An 18,463-nucleotide genomic window follows, 5' to 3' on the forward strand; every position below is an offset into this window, starting at 1 on the left:
TTGGGTTGCCTGTTTTTGGGGGTTTTTTGTTCTTTTAAGCAATTATGCCTAAATAGGCATTTAATCGACAATTAAAGCCTTGAGAGGACAGCCTAAAATTTCCCAGGCCAAATGATGCCAGTTCAAACCATGTTTTCCTAGCTGCTTCTTCCACTTGGTTTTTCCAGTTTCTGATGCTTTCATTGAATGGAATTCTACTGGCACTTCAGTATCCAACCCTTCCTGTCTCCACCCTCAGCCTCAGAGGGGGAAGCTCTCCAGGATCTCAGCATGGGATACTGCTCCACAGTGAATTGTGTGACCTGGTTTGGAGGCTAAATAAAGCAGGTGTGGGAACAGCAGACAACAGATGTCGGATTAGACCCTGTGGTTTTGTTGCTCAGTGCAAGATTTTTGCCTTTTTTCAAGCATTTCTGTCGTTTTCTGTGGCCTTCCCCAGAAGGCAGCATTCTCTTGCTGTTCTTAATTTAAAAACTAATGGAATCATGTAGAGATCAAAACAATTTTGACTGTGATAAATATACTAAGGATATTAACAATACCTTGGGTACATGACCATACATCAACAGGGAATTTCATCAATACTTACACATACCTGTCTGCCAGTTTCTATGGAAAGTATAATTTTATTTGCCAGCTGTCTGACTCAAATCCCAGAAGAATAATTTCAGTGCATTTCCCAGGCAGAAGGCACTAGCCCACAGTATTCACACCTCTAGACTGAATGCCTGGCAACACAGGGAGTCAAACACTAGCAATTAAGTGTCTGTCTCCAATTTAAAAATAATTCTTCAAGTCTAGCATTTTTGTTTTGGAATATGTTTTTAGCAAGTGTTTACCTTGCTTTCATTTTAAATTATACATTTCTCCAAAGCTTGCCAAAAAATATTCTTTCAATATCTACCTTCTGCCTTCGTCTGGTATCAGACCTGAATGTAATTTCCCACATTCTTTCCATTCCTGTAACATCTTGTAGTAGTTTACACTTGTCCAAACTTCTTTCACCTTGAACATTTATTAACTATTACACATAACTTTCCTGCCTCCAGGAAGCATACGTGTCTAAATAAACAGAGGTTTATAATTTTTTTTATTTTCTTCTCCTCTTTTACTGACTAGATTTAACTCTTAGCAAATCTCACCATCCCTTAGTGTCCTTATTTACAAAATGAGTCAAGACTCCTCAGAGGTCACAAAAATTAGGTAGCTCTGAAGTTCTTTGGAATTCTTAGACATTAATTTGCAAAGCCTACATATTTCAAACTCTGCTTCTCGATGTAATTGGGGGGTTTCTCTCTAACAATCTTTTCTTTAAAGACATTTTAAAAGATTCAGACTCTAGAATAAGTCATAGAATCTTTAATTTATCCTTGGATCATTCTGGTCCATCTTCTGAACTCTCTTGCTTCAAGGCAGTGTGTTCACCTCTCCTGGCCTAAACAAACTGTGTAACAATCTCTTCCATCCAACTACCCAAAAACTGGTGAAAACCAGAGAAAGCAAAGCAGAGGAAAAAGTTCATGTAAAGGCAAAGCCACCGACGGTCTCAGCAGCTCTCCTGAAGAAGTGCTGTACCTTATGTGACCACCAAAAATATCAGTAATGGGAGTCTGAACAAAGTCAGCCTGTCGAGTGACCGATGATTTGTTGCGGGGTCCCACTTGCTCCCACTCATCTTCGCTGCCTTCCCCTTGCTCATCTTGCTCCTCTTCCTCATGAACAGTCTGAGCCTCAGGGCCATTGGACACTGAGAGTTCTTCAAGTGAAGAAGAAAAACAATGCATTGATTTTTTTTTTTTTCCCCCCACAAATAAAACATGTATACAGATAAAGAATTAGAAAGGCAAAACCCCCAATACAACCAATTTTCAGAGGATAAAATATTTTCATAGATTTGAGAAAGTAAATGAGAACAAATATTTTCCAGGCTCACTCCTAGCTGGACACATCCATGTATTATTAACAGAATGCAGCTCACTGATGACTGTATGTAAACACATATAGTTTTCTAGCAAAGTTTGATATATTTTTAGTAGTAAATTTATGGGATAGAAAATTAGAAAGTCAAGTGTTATTCTGGAAACATAATTATGCCATTATTAAAGACAACTCTTTTTCTGCACAGATATTTTACAGGGAACCCAAGGCTTAGCAAATATTTTCTTTGCAAGTGCCAAAGTCAGGAGGCTATAAACTGCACACAGCTGAAGAACAAAATATGGAATGATCATTTTTTATCATTAAAAAAAAAAATTTACCTTACTAAAGAGAAATTGGATAACTAGTGATCTTAAATCTACACTTGGGTAATACCAGGCTAACAGTGATTAGTGAAAAAACACACTGATATATTTTCAGATTGCCATGGAGAGAGCCCAAACCCCAGTAAAGAGTGGTGTGGCAGGTATTCTGACTGGCACACAAACATACCTCTGCTTCAGACAAGACCAGTCAACAGGAGTGAGCCCCAAATAATGCTCAGCTGGGCTCAGTAAAAATTAATAACACAAATTTGTTGTTTAGTTGTATCGAGTATATGAGTTACCACAATCATTCTGTCAATACTCAGAATGACAATAATGCTCTTCCAAACAGACATTTGTTAATGTAAGTGCCCTAAACCATGGCATTCTACCCCTATCTCAACATCTGTTCCAAACACTACTCTGCGTATTACAGAATCACCTCCAAAAAGGAAAATATTTGAAATAAATTGTTTGCTACAAACAACAACATAAAATAATCCACTAACTTTCATTATGTGGAGAGAGAAGTTTCTTTAGGGTCAACATTTCTTCATGAAGTCCATTAAGGATAAATCCCAAGTATTCTTCAGCATCCTCTTGCCTGCCCTGAATAAAATGTTGGGGGTTTTTTTCAATTATTATATGACATTTTCATGTTCTCACTTTAACAGAACGTTCATGACACTGAACATCTAGCTTTCTCCTAGTAGTTTAGACTGAGTAGTTAGTAAAACAGCTAAGTTGTAAAGTGAAATATAGTTTAAATACTACTGTAACAAACTCATTTTTAACCATTTCAGAAAGAACCAAGCCATTAATTGGTAACCTGCCATAAGCAGTGAGTACACACATGAGCTTGACCTGGATACAAGCATTTTTGCCCTCTTCTCAATACAAATTTGATTTAACAAGTGAGTTGGTAACTTTTTTCTATTTCTCTTCAAAGTTGTATTAAAAATTGCTGTCAAACCAAGGTCAAATCAAAAGATGGTTTGAACTATTATCTTTCCTTTAAACTGAAACTAATCCTGAAATCTTAAGCCTCTGTGGACCTACAACTATTCCAAGCTGAATCCCAAGCAGAAACAAACTGCTCATTTCTTAAATATAAATCAAGAGGTATCTTCTTTATAAAAAGAGATCATAGAATCTTTAAGGCTGGGAAAGACCTCTAAGATCATCAAGTCCAACCATCACCCAACACTACCACGACCATCACACCATGTCCCCAGGTGCCACATCTACATATTTTTTGAACACCTCCAGATGTTCTATTCCAATGGTAATTTTCTCATTATTCTGACATATTAAACTGCTGAATTTGTGATTAACACCTCCCTATAATTTAAGTCCTAAGACAGTCTAGCTTCATAATGAGCTATCAAGCTAGTTGATTTAGGCACAGGACCTGATGTGTGGCTTTGAATTGTTTTGATGGCAATGACAGCCTGGCAATGCAACTGCAAAAGTCAAAGATTTTTAAGTCACACCTTTTCTGACAGACTTGACTTTATAACCGTCAGGAGTCTGTAAATGTAGGTAGGTTCAAAGGCAGCTCCTGGTCGGATGTCTCTCACAATTTTATCACCTAAAGCTGCAAGGTGAAAGAGAAGCACATGTAAATAAGCATACAGAGAAGTTTTTCTATACCATGCCCTAACACTCTCTTCACACATCACAAGATCTTGGAATCCAGAATGATTTTTTACTAGTAGTTTTATAACAATTTTAGCAACTCAGGCTCAAAATTTGTAAGATACAACTCTTTTATGTGTGAATTTATATTTAAAAAAAAAAATAAACAAAACACACAACTTACATCACTCTACACAGACTTACAGGTGGTCTGGAAAAGTTACTACTCTCTTTTCATAGTCAACTCTCTGAAGACTAACCAGAACATCTACTGCCATCATAAAAGAACAACCCGAGTTCTATTTAAATTTTTGTACTTCTCTTGTGTTCAAAGAACTTCCTGAAATATTTTCTATATTTGCAATTGTAATAGATCACTTTTCCTCACTGCAGATTAAAAAAAAAAAAAAAAAACACAAAAAAACCCCAAGAAACAGTCTGACAGAATGCTCAAGGCCCCTGAATCTATGTCTGAAAACTACCCAATACAATAAAATGACCTAGAAGTATAATAAGTTGCATAAGACAGGAAGATTTGTTTTACAGAAACAAAACTTCAGCAGTAAACCACAGAAATGTCTGAACTGTTTGGAAATCACTGGAACAACCAGCTCCTCGTGATATTTTCCTATAATGTTACATAAACACATTCCTGAAACTTTTTTTTTTTTTATTTAAGTTTGTAATAAAACAGATTTGGAGTTACAAAAAAAAAAAAAATCAAATCTACAAGATAATTTATCAGCATTAAATCAAAAATGTTCTGCTCCTCACTTCATAATCCTCATTGATCCTAACCACACATTAGCAAGAATCACTCGTTCTCACACTGAACTAGTGCAGAAGATGGGAAGGAATTAAAAGCCATGATAAGATGCCTGCAAGCAACTGCCCAGTTTGTCCTGGATGAATGTGAGAGTTTAGTATTTGAGGAAGAATGACAGAATTGAGCAAGCTAATAAACCAAACAGCTGGAAATATGTAAGGAAGAGGAATGATTCTGTTAGAAAGGGCATGTTCTTAGAAAACACATTAACAATTAAGCTAACCTTCAAGAAAAACTATTCTTATTGCACTTGTACACTTGGGCTACCAAAAAGAAGAAAAAAAAAAAATCTAAGATGCAAACCTATGAATTCCTGACATGGATCACCAATAAGAGTAACACTGAGAGAAAAGCAACAGCAAACTTAAGATATCAAGAAACCCTAAAGGTCCAAAAAGCCATGAAGAGGATCAAGAACCAATATTTAAAGGTCTTAAGTATATCACATAACGCAGATCCTTACCCCAAAGACTTCATATCATGATTTTAAGACTTTTCTCCCCCTATTCCCACTCACCTTGTTTTGCTTTAGGAGGTACAGGCATATTAGTGAATTCATTCATTAAACGAACACTGAAACAGAATGGAAGGAACAACTAGACATGAGCAGCAAGTTAAGACTTTGAATGACAAATACAAAAATTAGATCATTGTCATTACTGACTGCCAAAAAAAAAATGTATTGAAGACTATCATAATGAAGTCTGAGTAAAGTTCAGATGTAAAAATTAACTTGATCACTGCTAAGGAAACCAAGGTGTTAGGTTAGTTCTTGCAGCTCTAGTGGCTCATTTTTGCCTATTAAACACTATTTGATATTCCACAGGCAACAGGAAGCAACTGTAAAATACCAAGTTCATTCTAACAGCCATGTATCACCAAAAAAAACAGGCCAAGAAGACTTCTGGATACATATCAACATTCAACAACTGCAGTAAACAATCGTGTTAGATATTTCTGAACAAGCTTAGTCTAATCACAGATTATTATTTGTTTTTAACATCTACTTACAAACTGTCTAGCATTGGTGTTGAGGTACACGGCCGCTGCGATTTTGAATACATTGGAATGGACTTCATTAAATGATACATTGGAGGGCAAGCAACCAAGGCTTGCAGGGTCTATCCAGTGGCATTAAGGAAATATTCAACAAACATTTAACAAAATAGTCAATTATATTTAAAATGAAATGCAATACAAAGCTAACTCTTTATTATGTAGACCAATCTGGGAACTCGGCTGGAACAGATGGATGGACTTTTATCACAACATCAACTAATAATGTACTGAAGTCACACTAACTAACCCTGGTATCTTCTAACAAACTCATTTCACTCACATTTTAATAGTATCAAAAAATTTAATTAAAGGGCAAGGAAACATTTAGCCCAGGAGCAGGGGAGGAAAAGATCTTTCCTAGGGAAGACCTTACAAAAGTGACAATTCAAAAATTGGCAAGTGATGACCTGTAACATGTTTTCTGAAAAGAATGGAAGAAGCCAGTTGACAGACTTCAATTTAAAGGTGATGATTCAGGCCCATACCCAACCCAATCTGCTGTGATGTGATACTTTCTGCAGTGTAAAGAAGAGTCTGGAGCAAGCAGTAAAACCACAGTGTATGCTGGGAGGAAACACTTTAAAAACATTAAAAAAAAATGGGAGCTAACACATACAATCAGATGAGTGCAGAACTGGTTCTGTAAGAGAAAAGCTGAAGTTTAAAGCACAATTGCTGGTCTGGATATGGGGTATTAGGTTCTGCAATGATTAGTCTTGAAATTGGTCTTAATACTTTTCATTACCAGTTAAAGCATCCTCATTGTCATTTGCAGTGAGCCATTGCTAACATAGGTGGTATCAATATATTAATAGTATTATTAATAAAACTATCATAATATAGCACTGAAGATTGCTGTTACCCAAGGTAAAAGTTATTTTTTTTGCAGGGGAATACAATTCTAATACATTAAGAGTGAGCTAATCTTCCATCCCATTGTAAAAGGATTATTTTAAACACTGCAGATGATAAGACAGTGACAGCCTGCTCAAGAGAAAACCCAACCATCCACTCACCAAATGGCCAAAACAAAGCCCAACAGTAAAACAGTTACTTCAAGCACAAAAGAAAAATAACTACTTAAGCTGATACACAAGGACTCATAAGTAAACATAGTGACAAACTACAAGAAGGTTTTTGGTCATGAAAAAAGTCACAGTTCTGAAACATTTTGACAGAGGTAATGGAGACAAATTGCAAACAGGATTGTGTAACCACAGGGGAACCCTGGACACAAGGTTCAATGATCCAAAATACCCTTAGATTTCTGAATGATATCCTTAAAACATTTTAACCACAGCAGTAGGATATGGGAAGACAAATACTTTTATAAAATACTTACCAGAATAATCCAGAAAAACTTTGACAGATAGAATATACAAATTTTAACTTAAGTGTATTAATTTTTTCCAAGGTAAGGATACAGCATTGATGTAGCACCAGTTTCCTTTGTTGATCAGCCCTCGTGGTTGCAAAGACACTGGTTTATGTATTAATCTTACATTTTCCAGTATTTCTGCAGAATGAGAAACAGTAAATTAAGCATCAACAAAAATGCCTGTGCCAGCCATCCAAACAAATATCTGCTGATGCATCACAAAAAAACTCAGATCCATTAACAAGATTCCCAATAACTTCAAACAGTTTTTGCTCCATTTAAACACTGCAAATATTTCTAATCAGACATATGTCTTCAGCTGAAACCATCCTGGAATTTGGGTCAGGAGGATGCTGCTACAAAAACTAATCATTTAATTTCAAAATTGAGATTGTTTTGTTTGGGTTTTTTAAACTGCTTTTCCTTTTTGTTTTCCTAAAATTGGATATTTTTATTTATATAGATATACAGACACATATACAGATATAAAAGCTCATTAGTTGTAATCCCTTTCCAACAATTTCACAAAGCACTTCCCAAATTCTTCTGCTTTGAGGTGAAAAGAAGCTGATAGGGCAGTCTCAAGTTTACAAGATTCAACACACTACTTTACAAGAATATCTTTGTGCAAACAGGACAGACAGATGTTCATGTGGGCTTCTGAGAAGTATGTTTTATTTACTGCTTTAAGATTTCCAAAATTACAAGGTAACAGGCTTATAATATAGTTCCTACTGTTTTCCTGCTTTCAAAAACTTCAGCAATGGCCCAAGTTTAAAAATTAAGACACCACTGCATCTAAGTGTCTGTTGTAAAACTGAGAGCAACAGGGGGAGTTTTTCCAGGAAGTGTGACCTGTTATTTAGGTACCTAAATAAAAACTATTTAGGGAAAATATTTGATCTGGTATATTTTAAAATTGCAAAATAAAGACAAGGCAAAATTTAAAAAATACAAATAAACATGGCAATTGTCTAGCAAGGTGGTTATTTTTTTTATAGTAAGTATGAAGGCCTCTAAAGCCCTTATATGCTCCACCTCATGGATCTCAGCATTTGAGCTGTTCACTAGGGCCACCTAAGCTGACAACATAATATAGGTGGAAAAGCAGAGGCACAAAGCCATAACTGAGCCAAGGATGTGGCTGAACTGCACACAAAATCCAGGTCTGTCTGCTTCCAAACTATCTCTTTACCTGTAAGATCATATTTCCTGCTAGCCTGCTGACACCCACAGTTCTAACCAAAAAAACATGCCAAAAAAAGAGCAGCTATCTAAATCAGTCTTCTACTACATAAAGAACCTGACATCTGAGCAGAAGATGGAAAAGGGAAGACGTTAGCACTTAACAGATGCAGATGAAAATTATTCTGTGAGTTTTGAAACACCTTTGCTATGAAATTATTAATGCTCAACTACTTCAGAATAAATTGTTAAAGCAGCAAAAAAAACATGCCAAAAAAAGAGCAGCTATCTAAATCAGTCTTCTACTACATAAAGAACCTGACATCTGAGCAGAAGATGGAAAAGGGAAGACGTTAGCACTTAACAGATGCAGATGAAAATTATTCTGTGAGTTTTGAAACACCTTTGCTATGAAATTATTAATGCTCAACTACTTCAGAATAAATTGTTAAAGCAGCAAAGTTTGAACTGTGTTGGGCACACATACAACCTCTCATTAATAAAACCAAGCACTGCTGAAAATTAGGATAACAATAATAAAAAAAATGTTTTCTATGTTCTAGCAATAACTTTTCATGTTAACTGTATTTTCCCTCATTTTTGTATCATACAAAAAAAAATATTACTAAGACCTTTAGCATCCTCTTGTGGTCATACAACTGCTTTGTAAACATCTGGAGCAATTACAGTGAGTTTTGTTCCTTCTAACATGAAGATTGATTTTTGTATACAGCAATTACATTCAATACCACATTTCCACTTCACATCTAACACAAAGAACTTTTACAAGAGCATCAGAAGAAAAACACACAACTATGAGAAAACCTTGTTAAAATTTCAAACTGTAATAAAGCACATGTCACTAACCAGAATGAATTCTCATTCACTTTGGTGGATACTAACTTGACCTTGATTTGAAAATATATCCAGAACAATATTACCAGGTTCACAAATTTCTGTTGGTAAACAGAAAACGTTTTGCTACAGTTCATTCACCAGGTGGTATTATTACTAATACCTGACAAGGGTTTAAAATTGTACCCATAGTAATTCCACAATCAATGCAAGTCCAAAATGTAGCACTAGATTTCTGAAGTTGCATATAAAAACCCCCAAGCCTTGCACACCCCCATTCCACAACTAATTGCTGTACTGCTCATGGAGCTTTATCAGTAAGAAAAAATTTTTTTTACTATGGGACACAAACATTTTTAATATAAATTCAAGTAAATAACTCTTATCTTCCTTGCTAGTCTTGACAGAGCAGTAAATCACCATTTTCTTTATGAATTTGTTTTACATATTTGAAGTTAATTCCATGGTAATTCCAACAGCCTCAGCTGAGACAAACTAAAACCCAATTTTTCCATGTTTGCAGACAGAGTAATGTTTTCAAATCTCACTTCTGTTTTTGCTGCTGCACTATTCCATCTTCCTTGAGCAGTAATGCCCAAAGTTTGGCATTTTCATCAAGTCCTGAAGAGCAATGACAGAACTGCAGTCACATGTAAATTGGTATTAACACACAGAAAAAAAAGAACTTTATCTTCCTCAGTTTTACTAACTCCCAGGTCCTTTTAGTCTCTAATACTATTACCACCCATTTGTACTTCACACTGTATGCTGCCTTTGATTTCTGTGCTGGTGTATCCTTCCATGCTGGCATTTAATTTTCCTCCTCCTAATTTAAAATCATTGTAGGTTTAGTCAGTTATTAAATGTTGGTGTTCTTCAATTCATCTGAAATTTTGCCTGCTGTTAACAAATTTTATGTGCAATGTTAATTCCATCATCCACAATGAAAGTACTGCAAGAAAACATGATTGAGAAAATCTTTTTAGATTCTCCCATTGAAATTCTCCCTAAAGTTACAAAGAACAGTTAAAAGACTACTCAGAGAATAGCTTGTTTACATAAGCATTATTATAATCAGGTAATGCATCAAAAGATAGTAACTGAAATGTGGCAAGTGAAGCCTTGAAAAGTCTTATTTTTTTACAAGTATGGACCATCCCCAACCTTACCATCCCTCAGAAACAAACCATTAAAGTGTCTGTTCCAGCATCTAAATGGAGGCTAAAGTGTCTAATTAGTACAGATGTCTCTTTCTGAATGAGCAACTATTGTACCTGCACTTCTCCACCATTCTGATGTTATCTGCTTTGAGTAGTGCCAAGTAAACATCAATAGTTCATAGTTTGCTTCTGAAGTTCCTTTAACTTGTTCACTAGTGTTGCCTGTAAAGCTTCTCACCACATACCTCAGCCTCCTGTTAAAATTAACTCTTCAGTACTTTTTTCTTGATCAAGATTACATGAAATTTGGTTGGTTTATTTCTTTTCTAGTCCTGGTCTTCATCTCCTTATCTAATGTAGCTCTCCTTTAGGTTTGAGAACTGAGAAACTACAGATCTTTGCAGGTAGAATCAAGAAGCACTGAACTATCCTCAAGGTGCCTGTGAATCATTAACTTCCCTTGTAATAACTGGTGAAATTAATGCACAAATCATCAATTTCTCCCTGGAAAAAAATAACTTATCTTCTTGTGTCCTAAGCACCTGTTCTAAATAAAAACTGGACAGAAGGGCTTCAGAGCTCCAACATCACATCAGAAGACCTGCTAGGTTTGCTTGCTGAATTTGTGGTACTTCAGGTCTAGATTTTACCCGTGTTTAGCACCCTATGGCACTTGTGGTCAAAAATTCACTCCCATGACATGAGTTGAAACTGGGGAATTCCCAGCAAACCCAACAACAGGATCTCAACTCAGCCACATGGAAAACAAGGAGCACCATCAGCAGCCACCTCTTAAAAAGAAACAGGATCCCTATAAACCCCTGTTGAGTAATGCTCACCTAGGGAGAAGATTTGAAACTAAATATGTACACAACTGGGCATGAACAAAGCACTAATGTACCTAGTTTCCAAAAAGGACAGAGAACATTAAAAAAAAAAAAGAAATAAAAAGGACAGACAATGAAGGAAGTCACCTCTTTCCACAGAACAAAGCACCAATTACATGGCAATGCAAATCCTCACCTAAATGTTTTATACCAAAATCAGTAGCATCTGAATTACAGGAACTCCAGCAATGTAACTCCTACCTACATCAGCTGCAATGAGAAGATCAATTCTTTTTCACTAGAGAAGGATCTATACTCAGATTATTCCTCTGCAAAACCAGCAAGCTAACAGCAAAGGTGTAGAGAAAACAGTATAAAAATGACATTGCTATTTTAATACATTACAGACAAAATAAAAAGCTCTGCTCCCACCTGGTGGCAAAAAAAAGTACAGAAACAGTAAAAGTCTGGGAAGTTAACTTTAAGCTGAAGCAACTTGGACAAGATAAAAAAAAAAAAAAAAACAAACAATTTTTCAATCTATGACAAATAGTTCTAGCTTGTCAGTTGTCACAAAAGAGTTTTAGGTTAAAATTAATTACCAAATGATAGCTTAAGATTTTAAGAGTTTAACATACTCCACGTGTATGGGTTGATACAAACCATAATCACCTGCTTGTATACATTTTTTTTAACACAGTCAATTGCATTTATGACACCTAAATGAAAAACACACAGAACTAGGAGTTATTTAGGCAGGCATATACTTCTGGGTGTTCTGAACAGAAATCTCCAGGTCAGCCTCTGGTTACAGTGGAAAACTTGGACTTGAAGCTGTCACATACTGAACACCAATGTACTTGTAGATCAGCTTGTAGCATGAATAGCAGGATTTTGCACAAGCCTTTTCCCATATAGAATATTCCACAGATTTTTAAAAAATATTTTTGTTCCAACACTCCTGAGTCAGTGACATAAAATGCAACCAACGGGACATTTTCCTTCACGTTTTCTGACTGAATCTGTAAAAAGGATCTCAGGCACATCCTAGCATTTCTCAAATATGACAGGACTAAATGCCAAAGCCTTTATATTACACATCCTCTGGAGAGTTTCTTATGGTTACTCTGGAACAGGCAACAGCTATATTATTTCTGAATAAAATAATATTGTTTACGATGGCTAAGGATAATCCTTCGTAATTTGAAGGACAGATCTGTCAAACAGCAGATCAATACATATAAAAACTGTTTCCTGCATTAAAATTTCTGAAGCAACACCTATCTAGATGTTACACTTCAGCTACTCCAAGTGTTCAGGAATTTCAGCTACTTTGGTCTAAACACATCAATACTCTTCCCTCCTTGTAATGGGATGCATTACAAGATTGTAAATACTGGATATTGTAACATTCTGTTTTCAGAACAGACTTTTCTAAAGTACTCTCCTCATTACAACAGCACACAGCTGAATGCAACCAGGCTATTTAAAAATCACAGGTCACTTAAAGATAACATTTGACAAGCAGGAGTAGTTTTACCGCATCTGGGATAATGACGAGGCAAAGGCTCCTTGGAATGTTTACTCAGGGGGGTACAAAACTAGCTCCTTAAAAATACATCTTTCAAAGCAGTGTTTGAACAGTCATCTCATTCAGAACATTAACAGAGGGATCTTCTCTACCCATACTGCACGCTCCTGTTTACAAGCAGAGTTAATACCCTTCCAGTGTAACATCCACTCGTGTGTATTAACTATACCTGCAATCTTTATGGCTACGGGATCCTCTGAAACTGGAACAGGTCCCTCTTTGACTTCAACCTGTTTTTCAGGGACCAGAGGAGATGTGGCAGGAGGGGTATACTTAGTCTCAACATAGACCACAGATGTGGAAGCAGAGGGCTTGGAATTGTGAAAAAGACTAGCCCACGATTTTGCAGGCTGATTAACAGGGACTGATCCTGCAACCGGGACTGTTGCCTCAGTAGTAGGTGAAGCTTCCTCAGGCTTAGCTCGGTCTGAGTCAGTGCTTTCCACAGTGTGCAATTCTACCCCATTGGCAGCTGTGTCCTCACCAGAGGATTCAAGTGTTTGTCCATTAGCAACGCCAAGATTTTCAGTAGTATCAGTACCAGCATAAGACTGTACAACAGCTGTCCTTAAAGGGCTATCTCTGCCAGTCTCTGAGGGGATGCAAAACTGTTCAGAATTAGTAACGCGGCATACCTCAGGCTGCCCTGCAGTCCTGGCACTGTCTAGTGGGCTAGAAGCAGACTCATCAGAGCCAGCTTCGTTAACGAAGTCCACAGAGTTCTCCGGGCTGTTGCAAGTCCTGGGGGTGGCCGGGGAGGGGCCGTCCCCCGTCAGCTCCGCCTCCTCCGCGCTCACGCTGTTCGGCCCCGAGGCGTTGGTGTGGCCGTTCACCAGGGCCTCCGTGGGAGGAGCCACCCCATCCCCCACGTCTTCCAAGTAGCTGTAGTAGCCGGGGGGCCTTTTTTTCTTCTTTTTGCGTTCCCTTTGCCCCAGGCCTCCAGACAAGCCGTCGTTGTCGGCGTTGGAGCCGCTGTCCAGAGCGAGGGCTGGGTCGGCGAACTGGCAGTCGATGGAGTTGTAGTTTGTCTCGCTGAGGGTATCATCAGGGGCCTTCTGAGCAGGCGTGCAGCTGAGAATGAATTCTGGAGCCTGAGGATTCAGGGTGCTTGAAATACTGTAGTCGGTGTTGTTTAGGACAGAGGACTGGGTCTCAATAACTTCGTTGACGCCGAATTCAATCGTCTGGTATTCTTCCCCTGGACGAGAGAAAGCCAATCGGAGTTAGTGAATGACAACTAGTCAAAAAGCTGTAAAACTGAGAAAAAATCCCCGTGTTTCCCTGCAACTCTGAAAACAAACTGAATTCCCTCAAACAAGAATAATTCTTCTTCTTCATCTCAGCCCTGAAGATTTATTTCACAGCATTTTTCTTGAAGACAACAGAGTACGATTCAAGTTTTCTTCAACAGAATATATGATTTTCCAAATCCCTGTACAGTTCCTGCAATTAACACCTATTAAATTCACCTAATAAGAAAAACAATTAACACCCAAAGACTTCAGCAATATTCTGCATTAGGTTAATTACTGATAAATGGGTATAAAATATAGGGCAGTATTTAACTCTACACCTCTTCTGAAGCCAGTCTTTCCCACTGATAATTGCAAAATCCAAGTCTTTCATTGCTTAACTTTTAAATAATTTCCTCATGGGGAGTTTGGGGTTTGGAGGGTTTGGTTTAGCTTTCTTGGTGTTTAAAAATTCATCATAATCCTTAATAACTTAATATTATATTCATTAATACTAATATTATAATCATTCATACTAATTGTATGGAAACACTGCAATTACAGCTTTCGAAACCCTAAGCTCATCAGTAACTTAATTTGATCACAGTTGAATTTAATACTAGATGAAAATATGAGATATGTATGACTTTATGACAAGAAATACACCAGACCTGCCTCAGTATTAGTCAGCATTTAGCTTGTACTTACATGCAGTATTGAAAAACTAATGAAAAAGATTTGGTTTGGGTTTTTTTGGGGGTTTATTAAACCTGCCATGCTCTTTAAAGAACCACTAAGAACTATTCTCACAGCAGGCTGCAGTATCACAAAATACTGTCAGTCACAAAGTGCTCCAATTTCATGAAACTGAATTACTTTTAATGTCTGCCTAGTAGTAGCACGGAATATTTCAGTTACAACTGTTTCCATAACTATCAAAGAGATAAAATTAATGAAACTGAGTCTCAGGAACGTTAAAGGTAAGCTCACATTTTAGTACTTAAGGTTTTGTAGGGTTTTCTACATGTATGATACTGTTTCAGAGATATTAGTTTAAGTATTTGTTGTCTCCTCAAAGAAAGGGGGCTAAAAAACCCCATATTTCAAATTTTTAAGATTATTACTAGATAACCAAACAACATTTGAGTAATATAAGTGGACACACCACTAAATTTTAAAGATTTTGTGCAATGTGCATTATGTATGACACTAACAAATGCATATTTTCAAGTATACTACAGACATTCACTAAAAATAAAGTTTTGTCTATTTTTTTTTAAACACAACAAAAAGCAAGTAACAGTTCCTGAAGAAAAAGCTATTTGCACACCTAAGAAATAATCCTGTGAGAGGACAGAGTCTAGTGGAGGATGCTTTGATACATAACTGTCAACATAACCAGTAATTTGGAAACTCTCCAAAGACTTTCTAGAAAAGTTCACTGATGAAAATATTAGCTTTAAAAAATAAATGTGAACATCAGAATCTACACATATTTTTTAATATCGAATGAAGGGTAATAAACATTCCACGTGTGCTGAGGTCTGACTTAGACATGCAATACCAATATATTATGAATCAAGGCTCTTAATTGCTTTTCTGCTCTGATCTATTAAACTAAATGAGAGGTAAACACATTTCATTTATCAATTTCATATAAAATGTATCAATAACAATCTTGCTGCCAGTCAGATTAAAGGAAATTTTTAAAAAAATAAATAAAAACTCTCCATACACATCTGATTTCCCTAAATCAGGTTAACAACAACCTGAATTTCCAATTTTCTTCACCTCTCCCCTACATCCGTGAGAAAGAACTAACACCATGCCTGTCAATGCACCATTCACCAGCTGCTTCTGCAGTCACTGACAAGCTAAGAGGGCTTGAGTGTCCTCTCAAAAAAATCATCAGCCTCAAAGCTGAGGTGGAAAGCTGCTGCCTGATATCCACCTAAGAGGGAAGGGCTGGGAGATGTCAGGCATCACCCAAGTGCTCAACAGCCACACTAACTGGTTACACACTGCCTGGCCTGTTGGGGGACACAGCCCAAAACCAGCCACAGCTCCACTTGCAAATGCAGGGCCTGGGGCTTCACAGGGCACTGGACAGATCCACAACAAAACTATTCCTCGTTAGTTCATCTGCTGATGGAGCAACTTGTTAGTTCAAGCATGAACAAAGAACTAGTTCTTTACCCTGTGTTACACCAGTAAAAAAGCACAAGCAGCAACTTGTAACACTTAATATTCCTCCAGCCACGCTAAGAATGAATTGCTGGACACACTTCAAATCCCTACCAGTTCAAAGTAATCTGGGTCTTCTGCTTCTTTTCCAAAATCCCAGTTAAAAAAAAATATTAATAATTGCTTAGAGACACAGAATGTGGTTTCCCTTCACGGGTGAGTTGACTACCACAGCCAAAAGCAGGTCTCATTTCTGCACTCCTCTCCTGCTCCTCTACCTTCCAGGAAGCTACCAGCACTTGTGTGTTATCAAAACTAACCAAGCAAAAACACTAATCCAAGGGAGTATTGGGTTTTTTTCCTGGGTTTAGTGAACATGGCTTATGTACACTAGAAAAATCACAAGAGCCAACTCTGGGCAAGGAGGGAGCAGAAAACAAAACACATCCCTTACAGTCATGGTGCAATGGTGATTTAGCTGAAGGTGCAATATGAACTTCATAAGCTAAGATCTTGCCAAGAACATAACTGATATTCTAGCAATTCACATACAAATTAGGAAGATACAGCTGAAGAATTAAGCTTTATGCCTTACAACAGTAGAATAATAAATACCAGTAGCTACCAAATAGTCTGTGGAATGATTGGCAGAAGCTCATTTGCTGTAAGATTGTGTTGTTTGTTTGTTTGGGGGAAAAAAAAAAAAATAGGGGAGATGTAATTTTTTTTCTATTTGTTTTCACTTTCCACTTTGCTTCTGGACATCTTTGTTTCAATCTAGTTCAGGGTGCTCTTTTCTGAATGGACTGAAACAGATATATCTGTCATGAACAACATGTCACACATATTGAAAGAAGTATCACCAGATGCTCCAAGGACAAAGTCTATGTACAACAGCAAAAACTGTGAACACACATTGCTAATGAGTCTGAACAGAGTTCTGTGTATTAGAGCTTCAGCTGTGATCTGGTTATTCCTAGCAAGTATTAACAGAGCTAATTCTGCAATGAAGTTAAGTACTGAAGATAAGCAAAGAAAAACAATCAGACTCTGGGGAGTAACAACATTGTCAGTGTATGTCATCTTGTTATAAATTATAGATATTCTGCATAAGCACAGCATTCCATTTTAGTTTCCACAGCTCCTTATGCAGCCATCACAGTGGGCAGATGCACGCACAGTACAGTGCAAGCTTGTTACAGGCATTTTTCAGGCAAAACCTAATTTGCTGGCATTACCTAATCTCAGGGCTGGGAGGGGTTCTCTCAGGGTCTAGGAATGATCTGAAAAACATTTGTACAAACCAACTTTCTGTATGGCTTGTGAAGGTTAAAATCTCAGTCTCAAAGAGCAGAACTTAAATCCACAGTTAGACAAAGCAGTGTGTGACTGGATGTCCCTGTCATCAACAGCAGACAATTTATACCACACAGTCCTTTTGATGAACTCTTCCACCTCCTACCTAAAACTACTCAGGGTCCTAAAACTGGTCTTACACTACATAAAGCTCCCAAAAATTCAGAAATGTTGCATAGCTGCTTTCAACTGGAACCTGCTGTCTTTATGAATGGTTATCTTCTTTCCCTTTAAATGCAAAGCCAAAGTTACTAAGTGTAACTATCAGGTTTTCTTAAATATTAATATGTGCATTTTGGTCCTCTGAAGTACTTTTGAGAAATGTCCAGTTAGACACTTGCATTATTTTGAAGGAGATCTGGATGTCACTTGTATCATTCTCATACATATGTGGTAAGCCTCAGCCTCCTTGCTCTCCTCTGGTTCAAGGGAAAGAAAACTAATTTACCTGCCACTTACAATAGTGTGAAAATTCAGTTTAAATTATATGGAGTGCTGATCACATCAACCCCTACTTAACTGTCAACTTCATGCAACTGTGGAGTAAAGCCAGGCTGTCAGGTGTATGGGCTGAGACAGAGTAGACATGACTGCTACATCAAGTCCTACTTCCATGAAAAGGAAGGCAAAAAAAAAAAGGATTTTCTGGAAAAAAGAGCTGAGCCAGACAGAGACAATAGTCAAAGGGAACACAGACCACAGCACTACTTGCAGGGCTGTCTTCAGGTTGCAGCTGCCAGAAAATACTCATGCTATGGCTCCTAGAGGAGGGCCAGCTGAGTGCCACAGAAGTTCCTTGTTTCTTCAGTATGAGTTCTTAATCACATCCACCCTAATTAGCTGAAGTTCAGTGCAGTATTTTCAAATACTCTCATTCAATAAAGGTGTTTAAAAAAACTACCTGCCAAATATATGCATATATTCCTGCT

The 18,463-nt window shown here is 37.2% G+C and overlaps 1 protein-coding gene across 1 annotated transcript in view; it reads right to left on the reverse strand.

Annotated features, from left to right (window-relative positions):
- The window catches only part of USP10 (ubiquitin specific peptidase 10), a gene marked incomplete at its 5' end in the record, with an annotated part of 32,221 nt that overhangs the window by 10,409 nt on the left and 3,349 nt on the right, over positions 1-18,463 (reverse strand). Inside the window, 7 exons of the mRNA XM_008941650.1 lie at positions 1,576-1,756; positions 2,753-2,852; positions 3,737-3,840; positions 5,225-5,280; positions 5,719-5,828; positions 7,191-7,282; positions 12,932-13,960. Of these exons, the coding sequence (XP_008939898.1) occupies positions 1,576-1,756; positions 2,753-2,852; positions 3,737-3,840; positions 5,225-5,280; positions 5,719-5,828; positions 7,191-7,282; positions 12,932-13,960 (1,672 nt within the window). The remainder of the gene's footprint in view (positions 1-1,575; positions 1,757-2,752; positions 2,853-3,736; positions 3,841-5,224; positions 5,281-5,718; positions 5,829-7,190; positions 7,283-12,931; positions 13,961-18,463) is intronic.

The sequence above is a fragment of the Merops nubicus genome, unplaced genomic scaffold, assembly GCF_000691845.1.
Source record: "Merops nubicus isolate BGI_N331 unplaced genomic scaffold, ASM69184v1 scaffold4606, whole genome shotgun sequence".
NCBI classification, from domain to species: domain Eukaryota; kingdom Metazoa; phylum Chordata; class Aves; order Coraciiformes; family Meropidae; genus Merops; species Merops nubicus.